At 34.3% G+C, this 23,768-nt stretch overlaps 1 protein-coding gene across 5 annotated transcripts in view; it reads left to right on the forward strand.

Annotated features, from left to right (window-relative positions):
• The window catches only part of cindr (CIN85 and CD2AP related), a 248,553-nt gene extending 228,529 nt beyond the window's left edge, over positions 1–20,024 (forward strand). For 3 of the 5 annotated variants that reach the window (XM_067760890.1, XM_067760891.1, XM_067760894.1), the window contains 3 exons: positions 2,410–3,003; positions 4,214–5,525; positions 13,030–20,023. In XM_067760890.1, coding sequence (XP_067616991.1) covers positions 2,410–3,003; positions 4,214–5,525; positions 13,030–13,078 — 1,955 coding nt within the window. In that variant the 3' untranslated portion in view covers positions 13,079–20,023. Of the gene's footprint in view, positions 1–2,409; positions 3,004–4,213; positions 5,526–12,287; positions 12,307–13,029 lie in introns of those variants that run through there. The other 2 variants (XM_067760893.1, XM_067760892.1) reach the window with 2 other exon arrangements.
• The last annotated feature ends 3,744 nt before the right edge of the window (positions 20,025–23,768 follow it).

The raw sequence follows: 23,768 nt of genomic DNA on the forward strand, positions 1-23,768 counted from the left end.
GGCTATATCCCTAAATGGCGTCCACCTATAGAACTATGGCCCACTCCCTCATAAATTACTCTTTAACACCTTTCATTTGATATCCATATTGTAAAAACAAATTCTAGAGTCAACCCTGACCCACCTTTATGGCGATATCCCTAAATGGCGTCCACCTATAGAACTATGGCCAACTCCTTCATAAAATACTCTTTAATGCCTTTCATTTGATACACATGTCATACAACCACATTCTAGGGTTTCCCTCGGTTCATTTTCCTACATGGTTATTTTCCCTTATGTTGTCACCATAGCTCTCAACTGAGTATGTAATGTTCGGTTACACCCGAACTTAACCTTCCTTACTTGTTTAATTTGTTTTCTAATTTTTTAATTTACTTAATTTCTAGCGTTTTTTTTTAATTGTGTACTTTTATTTTATTTGTTTTTATTTTTTAAGTTTTTTATTTTATTTGCGTTTCAAGTTGCCTTTTTTGTTTTTGCTGTGTTTTTGATTTATTGTGTTTTTTTGTGTTTCTTATTTATTTTGTTTTATTTGTTTATTATTTGTTTTGTTTTAATTTGTTTTTTATTTGTTTTATCCGGGTTTTTGCTCTTTGTTTTTCTTTGCCTTTTCTTTTCATTTATCTTTACTTTTGTTTTATTTTTACTTTTGTTTTATTTTTGCTTTTGGTTTATTTTGAATTTGTTTTTGTTCTTATTTTATTGTTTTTTAATTTGTTGCTGTATTTTATATTTTTGTTATAAAAGTAGTTTTTGTTTTTCAATTTGTTCTTGTGCTATTTTCTTAACTTCAATCTGAGCTTCTTTTTGAATTTTTTATTTGCAATGTTATTTATTTATTGTTATTTGCTCCGTTTTATTATTTTTTGTCTGTTTTTTTTTTTTTTTTTTGTATAATTTGTTAGTTTTGTATTCGTTTTTTGTTTTGTTTTTTGTTGGTTTATTTAAATTTATTAATTTATTTAATAATTTGGGAAAAATTTATACAACGTGACAGCAGGACGGACAAGGCGACAGCTGTTTCGATTATACCTTGTGAATCTCTTTAAAGCCTTTTCTCTTTTTAAATTTTTCAGTTTTTATTGTTATTAATTTGCCTACAGTTAGTTGTAACTGCTTAAGTTCTGATTTATTGATTTATATTATACCTTAAGATTTATCTTTCTATCCTTTACATTTATATAGAAAATCATATCGTACTCCTTCAAAACATATTGTAACGAATTTTCTTGCAAATCCTCTTATTTGCAATCCTCTGCTAAGTTCGAATCACTAAACTGTTGAATAAATAACTCCAATATTGAATAATAGAAAAATGGCCTTTATTAAAGTACTTCACAATAACACTTATGTATCCTTTGCTACTCGCTGGCTTAATAACCAAACTGATTGATAGCTGAACTCAAACTGAATTACAGCGCCTCTACATCTGTTGCCTTTTATACCCTTTGATTTCCTCGTTCGCATTTTTCCAGAATGTACTAGCATTGTCCATGAGCTCTCAAACTTCTCAGCTATAACTAAAATTGCACAATTTTATACATCTTTTAGGCGCTTCCAGAATCTACTAGTCCAGTAGCTCTCAAACTTCTCAGATATATGCATGTGTTTGCGCATTGACTCTCCGCTGCTCGTATTCGTACATGGTACATATGTGTAGACGAAATTATTTATTCGTTTATGTAGATACATAAAGATTGAATTATTGATGTGAATGTTTGTAGTTTACAGTCTCTCGCGCGCACATAGGCGTATAAGTAAATGCATCTGTGTGTGACATCTCTCTGGGCTGCCTTATATATGTGTATACTTGATTTGATTATTAACGTAAATACTGCTTGGCATGGCCTTAGCATCGCCTTAGTGATGGGATAACTTAGTGATGCTAATATCCGTGACAATATACTTCAATGGCCTTATTTTATCTCGCTACTGTAATATATCATAACGATTTATTTTTTATAAGCTTTCAGTTTTTATTTATTGAGTGCCAATTTAGTAGGAAAAAAGCAAAAATATGTACATATATAAAAAGCCAAAAAATATTCAGTAAAGTTTTTATTTGAACCACCTTAACTTGTTGTTGATTCATTTTCTAATATTAGAAATTTTCGAATTGTGCCCAATATGCCTGAGTGCTTTGACGCCAAAAAACATACGTTAATAATAGTGGCGTTGTCTTGTTTGTTGCCGTTACTTCTTGCTGCTCTATACATATACACATAAATACATACAAATGTATATACAAATATTCATACATTTATTTAAGCTTAAAACCAATTGTTTAAACTAGCGTTATTGATTGATTGCTTAACTTTTTTATGATATATCCAAAGTTTCGATTGCTTACATATCGCCCATTTTTTGATACTTTTCTTGTACTCTCATAATTGATGTTTTTTTTAGTTACATCACTGGGTGATTCACAACATCCTCAACGTACTGCCAAAACATCTTCAAATGCCAGTGCAGGAGCAGCAACCACAGCCAGCGTCAACACCAACACAGCAGCAGCATCACACATAAGGTCAGCAACTGGCGCGGCAGCCACGTCGGCGGCACACACCACAGCAGCAACTTCGAAGGTGTTCATCAAGAAGTCTGGTAGTAATTCATCAACGCAAAGCTCCAATCGTAAGGACAGTTTTGGTTCATATGATTCACTCAACGATATACTCTCTGAAACAGGCTTACAAAGTGGAAATGTTGCTGCACAACGTAAATCGCTGGAGAATAAAAATTTAGATTTAACGGCAAATGCAGCGGATGCAAGCAATCGTTTGGCGGCATTGAAGAAACAACAACAACAACAGACGGCATTGACAAATAACGGAAGTACTACAACACCAAGCATGCTATCATCTAGCACGGCCGCAGTAGCAAATGAATTGCGCAAAAGCTTAGAGAATTTGGATGAAAAGACGAAAACGCCACCGCCAGTGTTGACAAAGAAACCCACCGTGACGACGAAGAAGCCATCGAGTGTGACCGGCGTTGCTAGTAAGTAAAACAAAACAAGTTTGATATACCCAGTAGTGAGTTTAAGTAGCATTCAATTTTTTGCAAAGAACAAATCGGGCTTTGAAAAACGAAATTACCAAAAGTGCGTTTTGCCTTTGAAATTTGTCCTTTTTCATCAAAGTTTTCGAAGCATACGATTTTGTTATAAGCGTCAATAATTTTCCGAGTCTGGCTATGGCTATTTCAATAACCTCTTCAAAAAAAACATTTATCGGATTTTCAAAATTTTCGAGATCTTCGAAATTTTGTAATAATCGTCAATTAATGTTCACGTCCGACTATTTCATTAACCTTTTGAAAAATAATTTTTTTTTTTAAATTTTCGATTGCGAAAAATAATGTGCAAGTAGATTTGGTTTTTGTATCTAGACTGTTGAGCGGCAAGGACTCTTCGCTTTCCTAATACACCTTTTTATGACATCTTCGAAATTTTCGTTTTCGAAAATAAAGCGGGATATAAAGATTTTTCTTTGTTTATTTTATAAACTTGGTCTAAACACGCTAGCTTCATTTGCTGATCATCGTAGCCTTTTACTCAAAATTACGATTTCGAAAAATAAAACGTGGTAAAAAGATTTCTATAATTTAATTTTAATACGGAACAAGTTAATAATAATATTGGAGCCTCATTAGCTGAAAAGAGTACTTTTGAAAAAAAAAAAAAAATGCTTTTCGGACAGCTTCGAAACTTTCTTTTTCGGAAAATAATGTTTGTTTATGAGATTTTGCTTCTGTTGTTATTGTAGCAGTTTCAGAGGCAAAATCTGATACCCCACATTACTTTTCGCTTCGTTTTCTACTTTCGAAAGCGCACCCTTTCGAGGTCTTCGAAATTTTCGGTTTCAAAAATATTAGCGGGTGGAATGACTTTCTACTCTCGCTTGATAAAATTGATCTAAGCTTTCGAACTTTAGTTGCAGATCATCCTAGTATTTCAGCTTTTGAAATAAGCACTTTTTTTGGATCTTTCAAGTTCTCGATTTCAAAAAGTAAAGCGTGGTTAATTCATTCCCCAAAATGTAATTGTGCAAACCACTTACCACAATCTAAGCTATCCAGCTCCATTTGCTTTCAAAAGTAAGGACTCTTTGCGATGTTCGAATTTTTCATGATTTTTTAAGCTGACACCATTGGGTATAAATAGTAAATTAAAACACTTCAAACAGAACTAACGATGTTTTCTTTGCAGGCAATCTTTTCGGTTTCGGCAAACAAAAGACAAAAAGCACCGATAGCAAACTCACAACAGCTGCATCACAAGATTTCGCCGATGGTACAGGTAGCAGCAAAGCCAGTCAGAACGATGCTGTTATTTTGCGACGCGCTCCCACCATATCGGCTGAAGAAGGCGAATTCGATCGTTTGGAACGTGGCTCTATCCTAACAGACATGCGCGCAGGACGTGTTAAAGCACCAAAGCGGCGTCCACCTTCCGCAGCAATTAACATCATAGGTGAAAGTAATAACAACAATTCAATTTACCTTAATGGCAGTAGCAGCAGTGGTGGAGGTGGAGCAACATCTGGTGGTGAATTGTCACAAGAAGAAGGCAAATTACAATCATCCGATGAGAATTCGACTGGCGAAGAACAATTAGCCAAAATGAAACCACGTGAATGGGAAATGAAGAAAGCGCCATGGATGGATGAGTTGAAAGCATCACAGCAAGTAAAGAAAAAGACATCACCCAGTGTAGAGCCACGTTCGTCGCAAGGCACAGTAGCAGCAGCCACAACAACAGTGGCTGATCGTACATCAAGATTGCTTGGTGACGATGTAAAAGTAACAAGCAATAATCATAATTTTACCAACTCCTTTGCCATTAGTTCGCACAGCAGCAGTAGCAGTCACAGTAGCTCTACAACCACCACTAGTTCAACAACAACAAAGGTACAGCAGTCCTCAAACATAATGCAACAATCGATGATTGTTGAAAGTAGTAGTCAGCAGTTATTGAAAAAAGAACTAAGTTCTACTACTGGTGATATCATGACTAAAAGTATGAGCAATAAATTCACCGCTCATGACTCATCGCTCTCTAATTCAGCATCAATAACAACAGCCACACATGATGATATGCGCATGCGACCCAGTAGCCTTTCGATACGTAATCGTAGTATATCACCAGCAGCAGTCACAGAAAGTGGAGGCGGCAGCACAGGTAGCGGTAGTGGCAGTGGCAGCGCGCGCACAACAGCATTAAAAAGTAATGCATCACCGGCTTCCACAGTTATACACGAGCATCCAACTTCCAATGGCACCGCGTCTAATCAAAATTCAACGGGTGTTCATAATCTTTATCAGCCACAACGAAGTGGTAATACAGCAGCGCCATCCACATCTGCCGATAGTGCGCGTATAGGAGAGTTGGAGCGACGTGTTGGTAAATTGGAGCACACTGTTGTGGCACAACAGCGTACCATTGATGAACTGATGCGCTTACTGCGTGAAGAAACAGATCGTGTAAAGGTGTTACGTGGCGAGTTGGACAAATATGCGCAGTGCGTGACACAAGTTTAATATAGCTTTTAGCTTACATATATGTTTATGTACTATGTCAATAGTTGTTCTGCTTCTGTTTGTTAGCCAAATATGCGTAGGAGCGAAGTTGATGTAGTTAGTAATGTATTTGTGAATGTATGAGACATTTACCCCGCATTCCCAATTAGCAGTGCGCTTGTAGTGTTAAAGCGAATTGAAAAAAGAATTTAGTTTAATTATTACACAGTGCAACGTTCATATTGGGGTACGTAACGTTTTCAAACTGAAAATGATAAATTTGTACCAAAATAGTATAACCTCCGAATAAAATTTTAAGTCGCTTTGTTGGCCGGCTTTTGGTGCATTTGACTTTTCAGGAGGTACATAACTTTGTAGAGCATATTTCTGTCTTTTATAAAATTCTTCATGAAAAGAACGAACTCTCGATCGGTTTAGGGTCAAAAACAGTTTAGGAAAAAAAGGTAAATTATTTTGCAAAAACATACATATATAGACAAATTATGATAAAACAAAAGAGTTCGAATTTGAGCGTTTGAATAGTTCCGGAAAAAAGTGCTTTGAAACCCTTTCATATCGATCATTCAATTTTGCCATATTTTCTAATCCAGTTTCCAACTCTCACGTTATCGACTCCCCAATTTTTAAATAACAAGCCACCAATTATAGTAAAAAGAGGTAATTTTCGAAATGATGAAAGCTTCACCTTCCTTAGTTCAGTATCTGCCTACTAAATCGGAAAATTCTATAATGAATTTTCATAAGTGTTTTTCCGCAACTATCGAAAAAGGGCACATTTTGCAATTTATATAATACCCTACCAAAGGTGAGCTTGGAATTTATTTATAACTTTTAGCGTGACGCATTCTGATGGCTTAAAATGTGAAGTTGTGTTTTCGAAACCAAAAAAGGACGTTTTTCGAACATCGAAATTTTTGATATTGAAAATGATTCGATTTTATTAATTTTATACCAACAAATCACTATGTTTTTTTCGAAATTGAGGGTTCTAACCGCAAAAAGGTATTAGTATTATTCGACTTGGTTCACTATTATCATCCTACTACATTCTGAGCGCTCTTATATTTCATTCGTTTTCGAATTTGTTAGTAATAGCAATGCGTTTTTTGATTAAAGACATTATCTGCGAATTTCGAAGTTTTCGAAGTAGAGAAATCTGGTGCTATCTTTAATTTTCTTTATTGTAGTGAAATTAAGCATTATGAGCACCAGTTTTCAAGGGAGAGTTTCGCAATTTTGTAGACCTTCGATATCGAAAAATTGCATCCATATTCCCCTCATTTCTATATCCTGCTTCCAACGGTGTGCATAAACTTTATAACCTTGTGAAATAATGAATTTACCGAAAGTGAAATGACTATTAGCAAACTCACCCAAACACCGCTGGATTTCGAAATAGGGTCAGGTCAATTTTCCAGTTCATCGTTAACAATGTTTTGCCTAAAATGTTGCGCAGGGTTATTCTCAATTATTTTTTTATATAGACGACTTTGTGGAATACAATTCTATCTCGGAAGGATATTTGGTCGAAAAAATTTATCATTATTATTCGTCTAACTTTTATCCCAAATCTATGCAAACTAAGTGCAAAAATACTTTATTAAGAACTTCAAAAATGTAGATATCGAAAATGTGGGTGTAAACCGTTTAATTTTTAATTTTTGCGAGTTGTCAATACCACTATATCGGTTCTTCAAATTTTTAATATTAATATAGACTCGATTTTGATCTTTTGAAACTACAACTTCGAATATCGATATCGAGTTTGGCAATTTTTTTTGGTAACATCCTTCCTTTGATGGGTTTCAAAAACGCTCTTAAAGTTGTACATTGGGCCATTCTTGGTCAAAATATGAAGTATTTTAATATGATATATTAAAATCTAGCTATTTCATTGATTGTTGAAACAAAAAATAACTTTTTTTGGCATTTTCGTAATTTTCTGGTGCGAAAAATATTGTGTGTTAACAAATTTTCCCTACCGAAGCAACCTAGTTGCATTTGTTGATAATCTTAGCTTTCTAGCTCTTGAAATACGCATTTTTCGAAGATCTTCGAATTATTCGGTTTCGAAAAATTAAACGTGGTAAAAAGACTTTTTCACCTTTTACTAGACGAACTGGATCTGAAAACTAATTTCATTTGGGTATCATTCCAGCTTTTTAGGTTTTGAAAAACGCATTTTTTTGAGATCTTCGAAATTTTTGATTTTTCATAATTTTACTACCAAAGTATAAAATTTTTCTGGGATTTTCGAAATTTTTATCTTAACGAAAGAGTGGGTTAGAAGATTAATACCTAATCTGAAAAATTTGCTCTCATTTTTGGCCGAATTCGAATTTTTCGATATCGAAAATTGCCGCGTGGCTACCATGACCTTGTTTTATCTAACACTGTTGGGCAAAAAAGTAAATTAATAAAAAAAAATAGTATTTTCGTCTCTGCCAATTTCTTCTCAGAATTTGGTCGAGTTTCTCTCTATCTTTGAGTTTTTGTTCTTTTCATAAAGGCCCTAATCTCACCTCAAATTGTCAAATTTGCACTGGCATCGTTCCACCCCATTATATGAACTAATTTTGCACTGTGTACTGTGCTTATTTTATGGCATTCCAGTTTATTTTATATTATTTTATATAAATATGTAGCATAAATTTAATTTTTCTTCTTTAATTATACATTCATGTGATTGTTTTAAGTTATTTCTTTTGGGCATTGTAAAACGAACATCCCACATATATCAAAGGTATTAAAGTTTGTAAAAAAAAGGGTTTTCCATTATAACACCAAGTATTTATGCAAACATATTAAAAAAATATCTAAGCTTTTTTTCTGATACTTAAATAAATTTTTGCATGCGTTTTTCTGCTGCCCTTACGATTGCATCGTATAGCGGACGAGCGGCGCTTTTTTCCTCTTTTTGATAATTTGCTTGAAACGATTTATGAATTAAAAAACGTAATCAGAAATTTTGTAAAAGCGTTAGATAAAATTAATGATATTAGAAAACGATAAATATACCATATCAAGCTGTATCTATTTTCGAAAGTTAATAAAAAAAAAAATGTTTAAAATATACTCGTAAAACAATTGTGTTATAAAAATAAAACTTACAACGCAGTACTTAACACAGTAACAATGCTCTTCTGTAGCATATATTTAAAAAAAAGAGAAGAAATAATATTTTCGTAAAGCAAATAATTTAGTTTTCATAAATATTTTTCTAAAAAAAAGTGTAAAATAAAAAAAGGCAGTTTGAAAAAAAAAAAACATACGTTCTTCAAAAACGTTAAGCGCTTTAAGCATTAGTTAGTAACGTTATTTGAAACTGATCTGAACGTTTCTATGCTAAAATCGAAATTTGTATGGAATCAATTTTAATTAGTCTATGTGTGACTTATACTACACATAAACTTAAAAATAGTTTTAATTGTATTAAAATTAAGAATGCGTGTATGATGTTAAACTAATAAAATACTAGCTTTATAAGTATTTTGCCATTCAACTTTTGAGTTGCATTTTTTGCAAATTTAATGTAGAAAAGTTTAGCAGTTTAAACTTGATACGCACTTGGCCAGCGAAACTCAACTAATTACCCAATTTAGGGACATACTATTGAATACAACTTGTTTTTGTTTTTTTTCTTCTATTATTTCAGTTTTTCAATGTAGCTAACATTTTTAGAATCCTAGGCTCCTTAGCATGCCAAATTAATTTTTTGCTCAACCGCTGTAAATTGATTTTACGCTTTTTTTTCTTTTTTTTACTTTTTTCAATACGCCTTTTTATACCAGGCATTGATTATTTTATTATTACTGTTCTTCCTAGTTTTACCTTTAATATCTACTAAAATACAATCATGTAAAAAATTACGATTAAATATTACTATTAAGCTTTAATGCAAATTGAAATAAAAATAAATATTTCATATAAAATTTATTTTGATTTCGTTTTAACTAAATGCAAATTTAGCGTTTTTTTTAAAACATGACATGATTTTTTGCTTATTGGCATAAATATATGTTTTTAAATTAAAGTTTGTATGTATTTAATAGCTGCATAATGGAGCGTATTAGCCGTTTAACCCAGTTATTCAAATATGTTATAACTCCTTTGAATATTGTGTATTCTATATATAATTCCGCGTTGTTAGTCCTGCTTACTCCAAACTGGAAAAGGAAGCGTCAAAGATAGAAGACAAAACGAAGTACCTGCTGTCATCGAGCAAAGAGTCAGCGCATACGCGCCTTGGCAACCACGCTACTGTTGGCAGCCATAATTTCGAAATAGTAAGACTTCGTTTATTTGGGAACCAGCATCAACACTGAAATCCAGCGAGGAAGCAATCTTGTCAATAAATGCTACCTTGGACTAGGTAGGCAATTGAAAAGTAAATTCCTCTCTCGGCGAACGAAAATCATACTCTACAAGTCACTTATCGTACCCGTCCTGCTATATGGGGCAGAAGCATGGACCATGACAACAGCAGATGAAGCGGCTTTGGGAGAGAAAAGTTCTTCGAAAGATTTATGGACCTCTACGCGTTGGCGATGGCGAGTACCGAAGAAGATTTAATGATGAGCTGTACGAGCTATACGCAGACATCAACATAGTCCAGCGAATTAAAACGCAGCGGCTGCGCTGGCTAGGCCATGTTATGCGAATGAAAGATGATGCTCCGGCCAAGAAAGTGTTTCTATCGGAGCCCGCCTATGGAAGCAGAGGTAGAGGGCGGCCCCCATTCCGTTGGAAGGACCAGGTGGAAAACGAATTAAACTCCCTTGGTGTGACCAATTGGCGCCGGTTGGCGGAGCGAAGGAGCGACTGGCGCGCCTTGTTGGACGGCCATAACCGTTTGGACGGTTAAGCGCCAATTAAGTAAGTAAGTAATACATAACTCCAATCAAAGTTAAATTTTGTACGAAATAAGATGAGCAGCAAAACTAGAGTTTAAACTGGCACTAAAAAATCGGCACTAAAATTGCTTCTTGGCTGGGTTACCTAGCGCCATTACCAAACTACAAGCAATATTAAATCGAGAGGGGCGTCCCTCTTCCACTACTTCTATTGGTTCGTTCCGTTAAGAAAGCCTTTTGGGCTGAAGCATCTTCTTTCATTTGCATAACATGACCTTCTCACCACAGGCTTTGTGTTTTAATTCGTACACCTCATCACTAAATCTTCTTCGGTACTCGCCGTCGCTAACGCTTCCGTAAATCTTTCGTAGGGCTTTTTTCTCAGTCACATTCATTGCCGCCTCATCTAATGCCAGTTTCCATGCTTCTGCAAAATAGAGACCAAAATTGACTTTTAGAGCCTGATTTTTCTTTGCCAGGAGTAGATTATGTTGTCAAGAGTAGTTATCCGTTGTATTTCTATTTTGACATACTGTGTTTGTGTTAGTATTGCTTCGCAGTTAAACAAAGTCATTTACTATATCCATATTATGGCTGACAACAGTGCTGTGATTGTTCGGGCACGAGGACGCTGACTCTTAGTTTGATGACACTGCATAAACTTCGTATTGTCCTCATGCACCATCGAGCCCTTACTGAGTAAGAAAATTTTGTCAGGAATTCAGAAAATATTTAACTCAAACATCCCTCTTTAGGTATTGGACCAAAACAAATTTTTGATAAATTGATTGATAAATAACCAAACAAATATTTTCTCCGTTTTTGGAAATTAGCCTCCATAACATCGATATTGTCTTTCGACGTTCGAAATTTCTTGTTCTTCATATAAAGCTTTTTATTTTCCTAAAATATTCCATTTTTTTTATATAGACTGCCGATTGGAATATAGCCCCACCTCCGCTGTCATTTCGAAAATGCTCTATCTCACGTAACTTTTCTTGGATTTTCGAAATTTTTATTTCGAAATATAATGTGAAGTTAAAAAATTTTTCTTAGCTAAGCATTCTAGTTTCATTTGCTGATCATCTTAATACTTAGCTCTTGAAATACGCACTTTTTTAAGATCTTCGAAATTTTCGATTTCAAAAAAAAGAAAAAGATTTTTCCAACTTTTACCAGATGAACTTTATTTGAGCACTCACACTTCATTTAGGGATCATCCTAGTTTTCGAGTTTTTGAAATACACATTTTCTGAGTTTATCGAAACTTTAGTAAATTTCCGGTTTTTCGAAGTTAGCCACCATGGCATAGTTATTGCCTTTCGAAGCTCGAAACTGGATCCATCCCAATCAATTATGTAATGACTGTGATTAAAAAATTAAAAAGGTAAAAGTGAAGGCATGGTCTGCCTTCTTTTCCTTTTTCTTTTCAAGCTTGTGCAATAGAGGCAGATCTTCGAAAAAGTTAAAAAAGTTAAATTTGCGTACCTGGTAATATGACACATGTATTCCCAGGTATTTTGATGCGATAAATTAGAACACGTTGACAGAATTGGGTTGAACAGACGCATCAACCGAATGATCATTGCAAGGATGCGACTTCAAATCCCTATCCCGTGAGAAAGATATAAACGTTACAGGTACCGCCTTTACCGTCTTTATGTCGCGTTATTTAAGTTTTTCCCTAAAGTATTTAATAGAAATAAGCACCGTACCACCTGAAAACACGGGCACAGGTGCGTAGACGTAACATTTTTTCTTTTTGGTATAAATAACAGGGCTAACACGCTAAGCGTGTTAATAGCGTGTTTATTTTATCCCAGTATGTTCGAGTCTCAATTACTATCGCAGCTGCTCAGCAATGCCTGGACTTCTTATTCATATTTTTAGGTAAAATTTGGCAGGGAAGCTTACTCTGCTACTGCGTTATTGGTTGTTTATCAGACTTGTATATCTATCCTCTAATCGTGCATATGTAAAACAATGGTTGCCGGCCTAAAACTTTGATTACGTATAATGTAACCTTATCAAGCGGATAATGGAACCATAGTAACTGAGCGAAGATTCTTCAAGACAGAAACCAGGATTTTAAGCGTAACCAACTTCAAATACTCAGAATTTGACAAAATATTTCTATGGATATCTCAGCAGGATAACGAACCCAAACTCAAGAGAAAACGTGTAACAAAATACTGACTGATAAAATAACATCTAACGCTAGAGCTGGCCGCTACAGGCGGCAGATCTAAATGTGATATAAAAGTGATAAGTTATTAATGTATTAAAAAAGGATGTGCAGGGTCCCATAAGTTCGATAAGTTTTTCTACAGTTTTTTCATTTATATACATATATGATTTTGATAGTGCTGGCGGTATTTCATACCCGCTATTTCATCACATTTGAAGTGTTTCAAATCAATTTCTACAATATTCCATAACAATTTCCACTGCTAGTTTAGTTTATAGATCTTTGACTTAGTTGCATGTGCTCATTTATCATTTACGATTTTTTTAAACTTCCAAGTTAATTACTTCACAAATATATTTTATTCAAGAATCTAATTATTGAAATAAACTTAAGTTTTCTTCTGCGTTATTTCTATTTTCTTCACTTTTCATGAAAATCTTTTAGACAGCAACAAGCCTCGCGACGTGGTAAATTTGATAATTGGATGTTCTGAGTAAATTATATAATTTTGAAGGTGAAAGCAGTAATAGAATAAATGTGCTACAGTTACGCTTTTAATGTTTGAAAACTACTTAATTTATATTTTAAAAATTTTAAGCTTTAAGATGTACATAAGTACAGCAGCGAGCACGAAAATAGCAATGGCAACTTTTATCAAATTTCATTAAGTAAATTTTTTTATTTTTCTTTTCGATAATTGATGAAAAGCCTTACATGAAAACTGAAATTATGTTAACTAATCCTCAAAAACTTTTTCAAAAAAATTAACGTTCGTGAGATTATTTTGCATTTTTTTCTTAAATTATAGAAAATAAGATAAAGAAGAAATTTCTTGATAAAATTTAACGAAAATTGCCACTGCTATTATCGCGTTCGCTACTGTACATTTAAGTAAATAGTAAATATTACAACTCTATATCCTTCAAGAATTCTTAATTTATTTATTCATAGTAATATTTATCGACAATCTGTTATTGATGCCACAAAGTAAAAGGGGTCCTTGCATCAAAAGAAATCCTTTGAATCGGAAGGTAAAACATCAGTTAGTTTAATGCTAGCACAAATCGGGTTAGTAGAAATTTATTAACATAATTTTTAATTTAACTAAATATATGGGCCGTTCACAAGAGTCTCGTATCAATGTAAAATTTTAAGATTTGAGTTGTTTCCGTGGTTTCCAATAAAAAATTTAATTAAAGAAGTGGTCGGCGCCAAAGATGACCTGATACGAATCATTTGTTTACGCTCTCATTTTTTTCGCTCTCACGAGGGATTTATCTCAAATTTGTGCTGGCAACAATAACAGATAAATCCCAGCTGGAGCGGGTGCCAGAACAAAAAATGTGCTAACTAAATCGAGTAACCGGCAAAAATGTCGGTAAACGGAGGCTAAATATTATTTCCTATTCAAAACCCATCACGAAGAAAAGGTTTGTAAATATGAAGTATCGATGCAACCAGTCTATTCTGATGGCAGAGCCTGGAACGTCAGACATGTAAGATAAGCCATATCGGTAAAAGTGTAGTTGAGGGGTCGACTGCTAATACGCTACCAAAAATATCGAGAGAGGTTTCAAAACACGCGTATTAACCTCGACAACAATATTACAAAGGCGGAAAAGAAAAATTGTATCCCTTTCCGGAGATATTTGCAGTTGAAGTTGGCGATTTTCATGTGGTTGTTGTAATGTTGTACCCACAAAAAAAATTGTGAACATAAGTCTTTTGCGCGGATATAGTTTTGGCTCCAAACCGGTGTTGGTGTTGGGTAATTTTTTATAAGCGCGGCCAAATGCCGCCAACGCAGAAAGGTGTTCTGCGCAAAAATTATATGGATCCCACCCCCGGTTTCGGAGGGACCCGCCTGCGGATTATTAATACTGCTGTCAAGACGCGTCGTTTGACACCTCTCTCGATATTTTTGGTAGCGTATTAACAGTCGACCCCTTAACTAAACTTTTACCGCCATATCCACCCAATGATGTTAACTATTATATCCTAGGTCCGATTTGCTCGAATTTCAAAAGAAGCTTTGGTTTTCACTGTGAGTTAAATCGGTTGCATTATTTGACTTATTAATTTAATTAATTATATTGAACTGGTCGTATTATTGTAAAAAAAGTTTAAAGAAATTAATATTTTTCGACAGTCATTTTATTAAATGATTGAAACTATAAAACCGCCGAAATGTATGCCAAAAATCCCAAAAATAATTGACAAATGTTATAAAAAATGTGCATTTTAACAGCGGTCTCTCGAAAAAAGGAGTCGCAAATCCATTCATCTATGGTTGTTGCTTCACACATATTCTTACTCTCCATCGTTCTGTCGTTGGCGAGACAGCAACGAATTAACACTGCGTACAGCTGCTGCACAAATGTTAAGATCCCCTGTGAGACATTTTAGGATGGGGAAACGCAACTGGTAAGAGAGCCTTTGCATTTGTAGCTAATCTTCCAAATATGTTTAGGTTTTGGTTTTTATCTTTTTGTCATATTTAATAACCTTCCCATTCAATATAACTTTTTTTAAATTATTGTTACAAAAGTTGTAACAATTTCACTCTGGACTCCTTTATTTTCTGAGCTAAAAAAAAATATGATTTCTGTACTAGAAAAAATTACTATAGAATGTTTAAAGTAACTTAGCGAAATAGTAAAAAAAAATTACATTATTGTATCTTTATGAATTTTTTTTTAAGTCAGGCACATATTTTTTAAACATTTTGTATTTCCCTTGTTGCGATAAATGTATTTGCATGTTTTGCGATATTTGCCATATTGAGTCGCTTAAAAAAACAAAATTTCGAGTGCATTAGAATGTAAAAATAGTGGTTACCCTTCAAAGCGAGTAAAACTTAATGAATTGAGGGACTTGGGAATATTTTAAAATATTTCCGAATCAAAAATGAAAATTTCCAAAATTTTTGGTATAACTATTGTGATTTGTATTATAACTGTTTTCTTTGTATTTTAAACTTAAAATTTCTGCTGGGATACTCATGCTCTCGCTCGCACCAATCCACTTACATTTAAATTTTTGCTCATTACTGGATTAAAGCAGTAGTCGGCGTACAGTGATACAATAGCACGCTCTCAATTCACACTTATTTTACTCTCCATCGTTCAGTCGTTAGCGAGACAGCCATAGATTAGATTGATACGAATCTTTTGTTTACGCTCTCACATTTTCGCTCTCACGAGGGATTTATCTTCTAGTTGTTGCTGGCAACAATCACAGATAAATCCCTCGCGCCAGCTGAAGCAGGTGCCAGAACAAAAAATGTGCCAGCCAAAACGAAAAACGTGCCAAAAATTTTGGTAAACTTTAGTTTGACCTACAACTGTAGAATAGCGTTCAAAAATTATGGGAAAAAGGATAAAAATACTTGTTTTAGTGTAAGTATTATTAGTTCGAAGGCGGAGGTTAATATTATTTCCCATTCAAAAGTTATCACTAAAAACAGATTTTGTAAATATGAACTCCCGATGCAACCAGTCCATTTTGATCACAGAACCTGGAACGCCAGACATGTAGGATAAACCCTATTCATTAAATAATGTTAACTATTATATCATAGGTCCGATTTACTGAAATTTCAAAAGAATATATGGTTTTCACTGCGAGTTAAATGCAGTTACAATATTTGACTAAGTAATTTAATCGAAATGTTAGTTTTACTTAGATTTGTTTATATGTAAATCTAACTAGTCGTATTATTGTAAAATAACTTTAAGGAAATAAATATTTTACGACTATCATTTTATTAAATGATTGAAACTATAATCGCCGAGATGTATGTCAAAAATTCCCATTTTCAGATCTATTAATTTTTGTTTGGAGTGGCATCATTGATAAATGTTATAAAAAATGTGCATTTTGACAGCGCTCTCTCGAAACAAAGAGTTGCAAATCCATTCATCTATGGAGACAGCAACGAATTAACACTGCGAACAGTTGCTGCACAAATCTTAAGAATTCCTGTAAGAAATATTATGATGGGGAAACGTAGCTGGTAAGGCGGCCTCTTCATAACTAAACACACCACCTAAACATGTTAAGGATGGAGCTTTTACCTTTTTGAATATGTTATAGGTAATAACTTTTCAAATCAATGTGAGTTTTTTTTAATTATTTAAGGGTAGTATCGATTTCATTCCGGAGTTAAAAACCAAACAAATTTAAACACTTTAACATCTGCTCTGCAAAAAATTGGCGGAATAGTAAACAATGTAACCTTTATGTATATTTATGTTTGTTTAAGTCAGCCACATATTTTCAAACATTTTGCACTTCTCTGGTTGCGGCACCTTTTTGCGCATTTTGCCTTGCTAAGCCGCTTTGAAAAACTATGTATGTGCATTTACATGCAAATATATCGGTTGCCCTTTGAAGCTAGTACAAACTGATGAATAAAGGCATAAAATGAAGTTTCCCAAAAATTTTGATATAACCTTAATAGACGCATCATCTGCATGTTGCAATTTAATATTAACTTCCTGCTGGGATGATTATCATCTCGCTCTTATTAACACACATCTTAAGCAAGCTTAAATCCAGTGGTCGGCAAAAATAAAAATGTAAATGTATTAGTGAGAGCGAGATCACGACCATTCCAGCAGGAAATAAAAGTAAAAACAGCAGCATGCAGATGGTGAATTTATTGAAAACAGTTACATCGAACATTTTGGAAAATTTGACTTTTGATTTAGAAATAGCTTGATATATTCCCAAGTCCCTTTACACATCAAGCTGTACTCTATTCGAAGAGTAACCGATATTTTAACATGTAAATGCACATGAAACTTGATTTGTCAAAGCGGCTTAACCCGGAAAATACAGGCGCCGTAACCAGAGACTATTTGACTATTTCGCTAAGTTACTTTAAATATTCTATCGTAATTTTTACAGAGAAGAGGTTTGACTTTCTCGATTTTTTTTTGGCTCAGAAAACAAAGTGCAGAAAGGAATTGCTACGAATTGTGTTAAAATAATTAACAAAAAAACTCACATTGATTTGAAACCTAAACATGTTTTGAAGATGAGTTAGTTATGGAGAGGCCATATTACCAGCTGCGTTTACCCATCATAATATTTCTTACAGGGAATCTTAACATTTGTGCAGCAACTGTGCGCAGTGTTAATTCGTTGCTGTCCCGCCAACGACTGAACGATGGAGAGTTATGCGGCAGTTATACGGCAGTTACCCACCGACGTGTGCCGTACGTACGGACGTTTGTCGTACGAAACACGTTTGACCGAACTCTCAAGCCCGTAGGAATCAATGTGTGCGTCTGTGTACATGTACGTAACATATTTGTGTGTGTATTGTTTACAGATAAGCACTGTTGCCATTGACCATTTTGCATGCATGCTTATGGAAACATCAACTTTTTCCAATTTAATTTTTGATATTGTAAAAGGCCGGAATAAATATTAAATAAGTATAAATAGATTACATATTTATAATCTGCACTTTTACATAATTATTTTGAATTATTTTCACAATTTTTCAAACTTGTATTAGGTGTTTGTGCATAAAAGTGCAAACGGTCAAAAATTAGCGCACAAAAGTTTACTAGGCAACTCTGTCTAGTTAGAGAGCGATCAGCTGACACGTTCTTACGGAAAAAATCAAAATTGTTTTGATTTCTACGTTCCGGGCTACGTACGTACGGGCGTTGCACGTCGGTGAGTTTTCGTTTACATTGCACACTCATAAGATAGGTCGTGTCAGCTGACACGTTTTTGGTACGTACGTTCGTGAGTAATGCGGCAGTTACCCACCGACGTGTGCCGTACGTACGGACGTTTGTCGTACGAAGCACGTTTGACCGAATTCTCAAGCCCGTAGGAATCAATGTGTGCGTCTGTGTACATGTACATAACATATTTGTGTGTATTGTTTACAACAAAGCACTGTTGCCATTGGCCAGTTTGCATGCATGCTTATGGAAACATCAACTTTTTCCAATTTAATTTTTGATATTGTAAAAGGCCGGAATAAATATTAAATAAGTATAAATAGATTACATATTTATAATCTTCACTTTTACATAATTATTTCGAATTATTTTCACAATTTTTCAAACTTTAATTAGGTGTTTTTGCATAAAATTGCAAACGGTCAAAAATTAGCTCACAAAAGTTTACTAGGCAACTCTGTCTAGTGAGAGAGCGATCAGCTGACACGTTCTTACGGAAAAAATCAAAATTGTTTTGATTTCTACGTTCCGGGCTACGTACGTACGGGCGTTGCACGTCGGTGAGTTTTCGTTTACATTGCACACCCATAAGATAGGTCGTGTCAGCTGACACGTTTTTGGTACGTACGTTCGTGAGTAACTGCCGCATAACTGCCGCATAAGAATATGCGTGAAGCAAGTGGCTCAATTCAGGCATGGCGCGCCGACCACTGGATTTAAGCACTATGTGCGGAAAATAAGAGACTTTGTAAATTGCCTAATATTTTTGTTAAAAATATAATCCGTTTTTAAGAAAACAAAACAAATACCAAAAAAAAAAAAGATACAATTATCCAAACACATGTAAAGACCCCTATTGTTTTATAGTTCTTCGATATAAATCGTATACCTATAGCATACCATAAATACTAAATGTACTTAATAATTTGACACTTCCAATATTTATTTTATAAGTAATGGAAATTTTTGAGAACTCGCTTAAAGAACCTCAATAAGCTTGGCTGTAAAGAAAAAAGGTAGCAAGTTATAAATTTTAATAATAAATATGTACATAGGTAAATGAAAGTAGATTTTAACTGTAGTCGGTGGCAATGTTCGTAGCAACTATAAAACACACAGCGCAGCGTTTCCGCTTCGAAGCGAAAAAAGTATCAAAAGAAAAACTCCAACATCAATCATCCAAATCATGGAAACCTTTTTCGAAGGAGCAAACATATAATAACACTTCAGCGAAGGCGGTGATCTGCGGATGTTTTTTTGTTAACTTACAATTTACGCAAACACATCCGCACCACCTGAAAAGACGGGTACCGGTGCACATAGGTAACATTTATTTTTTATTATTTAGTACGAAAAAGAGAGTTAAATACATGCAAACATGTAAGTGAAGCTAATATTTGTAAGCGAGTTAAAAATATTTAAAATTGAAAAGAAAAGGAAATTGATATTTAAAGATTTAAAATTAAAAAAAAGTTATAAAAAAAATCTCAGAAAAATGCGGTAAATAATATTTAAATACATACTAAGTAGGTATTTCAGCGCATATGTATGTGTATATAAAAACTAGAGTACTTATAACTATGCGTGGTAATTCTATCCCTTCTTCAACCCTACCTGCATACAATAATCTTAAAATGTTAATCTGTTAATTGTTTCGTATTGTTTCTTATTTTAGTTATAAAAATTATATGCGAAGAATTTTAATACATTTCGAAGAAACATATATCATAGTTTTGAACAATAAAAAATTTTAAAAATTAGAATTTTTAATTAAAAGGAATAACGGTCTTAATTGAGGTAAGTATACGTAGAAAGTTTCGCAAATTCAAAAAAAAAAAAAGTGGGTCTTGCGGTAAATGAATACAGGACGAAGAACTTGCTGTCATCCGAGAATGAATCGGTGCATTCGCGCCTTGGTAGCTACGTCAGAGATGACGGATATATATCCGAGATTTTTACTTTGCATGCATAGGAACCAGATTAACAGCGAAACCAGTGTCAGCTAAGAAATCAAATAGAGAATAACTCTTGCCAAAAAGTCTACTTTAGACTGAGTAGTCAATTAAAATATAAATTCCTCTTTTGACGAACAAAAATTACGCTCTACAAGCTGCTCTTCATACCTATCCTGATGTATGGATCGCAATCGTGGACGGTGTCGAAAGAAGATGAGATGGCTCTTGAGGTTCTTCGGAAGATTTATGGTCATACTGTAAAGCCGACGGAAAGGACGAAGGAACTGTATGAGCTTTACGCAGACGTGAAGATACTGCAGTTAATAAAAGTCCAAAGGCTTCGCTGGCTAGGTCATGTTATGCGAATGACCAAAGATGTTTTGGCCAGAAAAGCAGCGAAAGGGGGAGACCTGCATCGAGTTGGTAGGCAGGTGAAGGAAAACTTGATCTTTGTGTTCCCAATTGGCGTTAGTTATCGCGAAACATTGATAGCTGAAGTGGCTTGTTGCTTGATGCTAAGTTCTTGACTAGAAGTCTGCTGGAATGGTAGGCGTAGTAGTCCCCATTGCCACTTTAAACAACACATGGTGACAAATTTCAGATCCAGAATTGAGTCTGTACATTTTAAAGGACTTTGGTATGTTGAAAAGCTAGAAAAAAAATACTTGCAACGATTTACCTCCGTGGAGATTTAGGCCGAGCTTCTCTTGCAATTTGTGTTATGCTCCGAGGGGCAATCCCAGTATTTCACTTTTTTCTTATTGAAAAAACTTTGTTCTAAATTGTTACTTTGCGCGGGAGTTGAACCCAGGATTTTCTGTATGGTAGGCCGAGCATGCACAAAAAGTTAATTATCACAAAGGGCAATGGCAGTGAAACGAAGCTGGAAAGGAGGAAGAAAGGGAAGCAGTGAGAAAGAAGCAGATAGGAAGACGTATAAGGTGAAAAAGATAAGACATGAAGTACTAAGCCTAAAATAATGGGCACGTTTTTTGGTGGGTATGGCCTTTCACATAGTATGAATAAAAAATATAAAATAAAGCTTCGCCTAAAACTATGCACCGTAAATTTAGTTGTTAGTTAACTGAAATTGTTTGCAGAATAGGTACATTAGATCGTACGAGACAGTTTTTGTAATGCATGAGCTTAATATTAATTTAAATGAATATTAAATTGATTGAAAGCTTGATCTCACACCGATCATAATCAGCAAATTCAGTATCATTGCGTATTGCCTGCAGCTTAAACAAAGAAACAGCAAATGCCGCACCCACGGAAGCCTGATATATGGACAGTAGCATATCATGGTACACCGGCTTTCTGCTGTCTGTCCGCTCAAATGCCAGTCCATCCGCTCGTTTAGCTTGTTTTGACTTGGCTTGATTTCTTTGTTAACGAGTTGGCTGTTATTGTTTTTTCTTATCGATGTGTTAAACTGTCACATAATGCGCTATTATAATTATTTAATAATTGTGTGCTTAATTGAAAAATTGTTCTCATTAGAATGTTGAAAGCATTGTTATAAACGAATATATGTATTTGTATGTACGTACATATATATGTATCTACACATATACATCTATAGCTATTTGTACATTTGTTGTTTTAAACAACTTAAAGCATTCTCGATATTTGAGTGTGCTTGTTGCCTTGCGGCTACTTTGATAGCTAAGTAGAGGATTATGATTATGAAATTGACACACACACACACACACACATAAGCATTGCTCATTTGAAAAGTAAAGAGTTTGTAAGGTGTTGGTTATTACATGAATATTAACCGGCATTTTTACCATTAGTTATCAAAACACAATATGGAAGACTCATGAAACGAACTTGATTGAAAGACTTAAGAAACGAACTTGATTTTTTCGAGTTTATCGAGTAGTAAGTTAAACGCTGCTGCACGTTGACAAGTGATTATACGCATATGCATATGAAGCGATATGGATTTTGTCATAATTATAATTAATTGATTTTTTATTAATACAATTTTTTAGAATGAGTAACCTGATTTCCATTTCAATCGAACTTTTCGTACTTATAAATTATTGCAAAAATTTGAGAGCAGGTGTAGCTGAATGAATCTTAAATAACTTGGACCGATTTTGCTACGTCGAGGTATTCTGCTGTACATGCCCTAAAAAGAACATTGTGGGTGGTGTCTTTCGGAGAGTACAACACATCTATGTCAAGTTTATCAACATATCGTTGGTTTCTTATTGTTTCTGTGCAAATCAAGTTTATTGAAAATTACTCCAAATTGTCCAAGAAATAAAAGTGATTTGCCATAGATAAGAAAGGAGATTTTCTTGCTTCTACATACCTCTGAGTTTTTTTACACATAAACGATCCGTCTAAAGATAAAATAAAAGAAATGCCGTAATAAATATATAATTTGATATTATATTTTTTGATAAAATCAGGTTTTAGTGAATAGAAGCTATTCATTTGATTTCTTGAACACAGCTTAATGTTAATCAGTATGATTTGGCATTAGTTTGAAGGGAGATCAAACACAGACGCATTTGCATGTAGGCAGATTCTTTTTTCAAGAGCTCTCATAAACAGGGCAACGGTATGGTTCATCTTAATTCTGCTTTCAATTCACTTTTCAGAAGTTAACTGAGCAGGTTTTAAGCCACACTGATAAGCTCGCTGAAATCGTGTGAGACTTGCTTTATATGAACTCTACACCTTCATGTTTGAAAATATTGGCTGGTATTCCGTCTTATTGTGGGGTTTTTTTATTTTGAAGTCGGGATATTGTCGTTTTCACTTCGTCACGGTCTAGAGGTTGCTCTCATAGAGCAAATGCGCGAACTTTTCCACTAGAAGAACAGCATAAAACTGCATCATGACTTCGCCACAGAACAGAGGGAGATAAAACTAGCATCAATACTTTCGAGAAGAACAAAAACGCGCTATAGAATAAATTAGGCCTAGTTATAAATTAGTTTTTACATGATTCCAAGATACGCAAAGAAAACAAAAGACCGGTAATTCTAGAATGGATATTTGCTAAGAGCCTCCTTTCTGAGTATGCGGTGAAGCGGATGGTGAAGAACTTTGAGCGATATAAGGTATAGGCGACATACAGCCAGCCTTACTGCAGCAGGAGAGGAATATTAGGCCATAATTTACGAGGATCAGTAAGAGTGCGGAACTTTATCTACAACGTGTATTCGTCAATTAAAAACAAGTAAGGACGGAACTGTCTTCGGCTGTGCTGAAGACTTTATACCTTTCATGAATGGGGCTGAACAATAATCTTATCCCGTTCGTAATCTCCAAATAATCGGATGTATAAGATAAGAAATATATAGATTTACATACCTAAACGATTTTTATGATAAATATAAAATAAAAAATGGCAAAAAACCCCTTATCTGAACGATCGGTTGTATGGGATTGGTATTGTAACGAATTTACTTGCAAATCCTCTTATTTGCCCTTCTGCTAAGTTCGAATCACTAAACTGTTGCATAAATAACTCCAATATTGAATAATGAAAAAATGGCCT

Source organism: Eurosta solidaginis, chromosome 1 (assembly GCF_040869045.1).
Source record: "Eurosta solidaginis isolate ZX-2024a chromosome 1, ASM4086904v1, whole genome shotgun sequence".
NCBI classification, from domain to species: domain Eukaryota; kingdom Metazoa; phylum Arthropoda; class Insecta; order Diptera; family Tephritidae; genus Eurosta; species Eurosta solidaginis.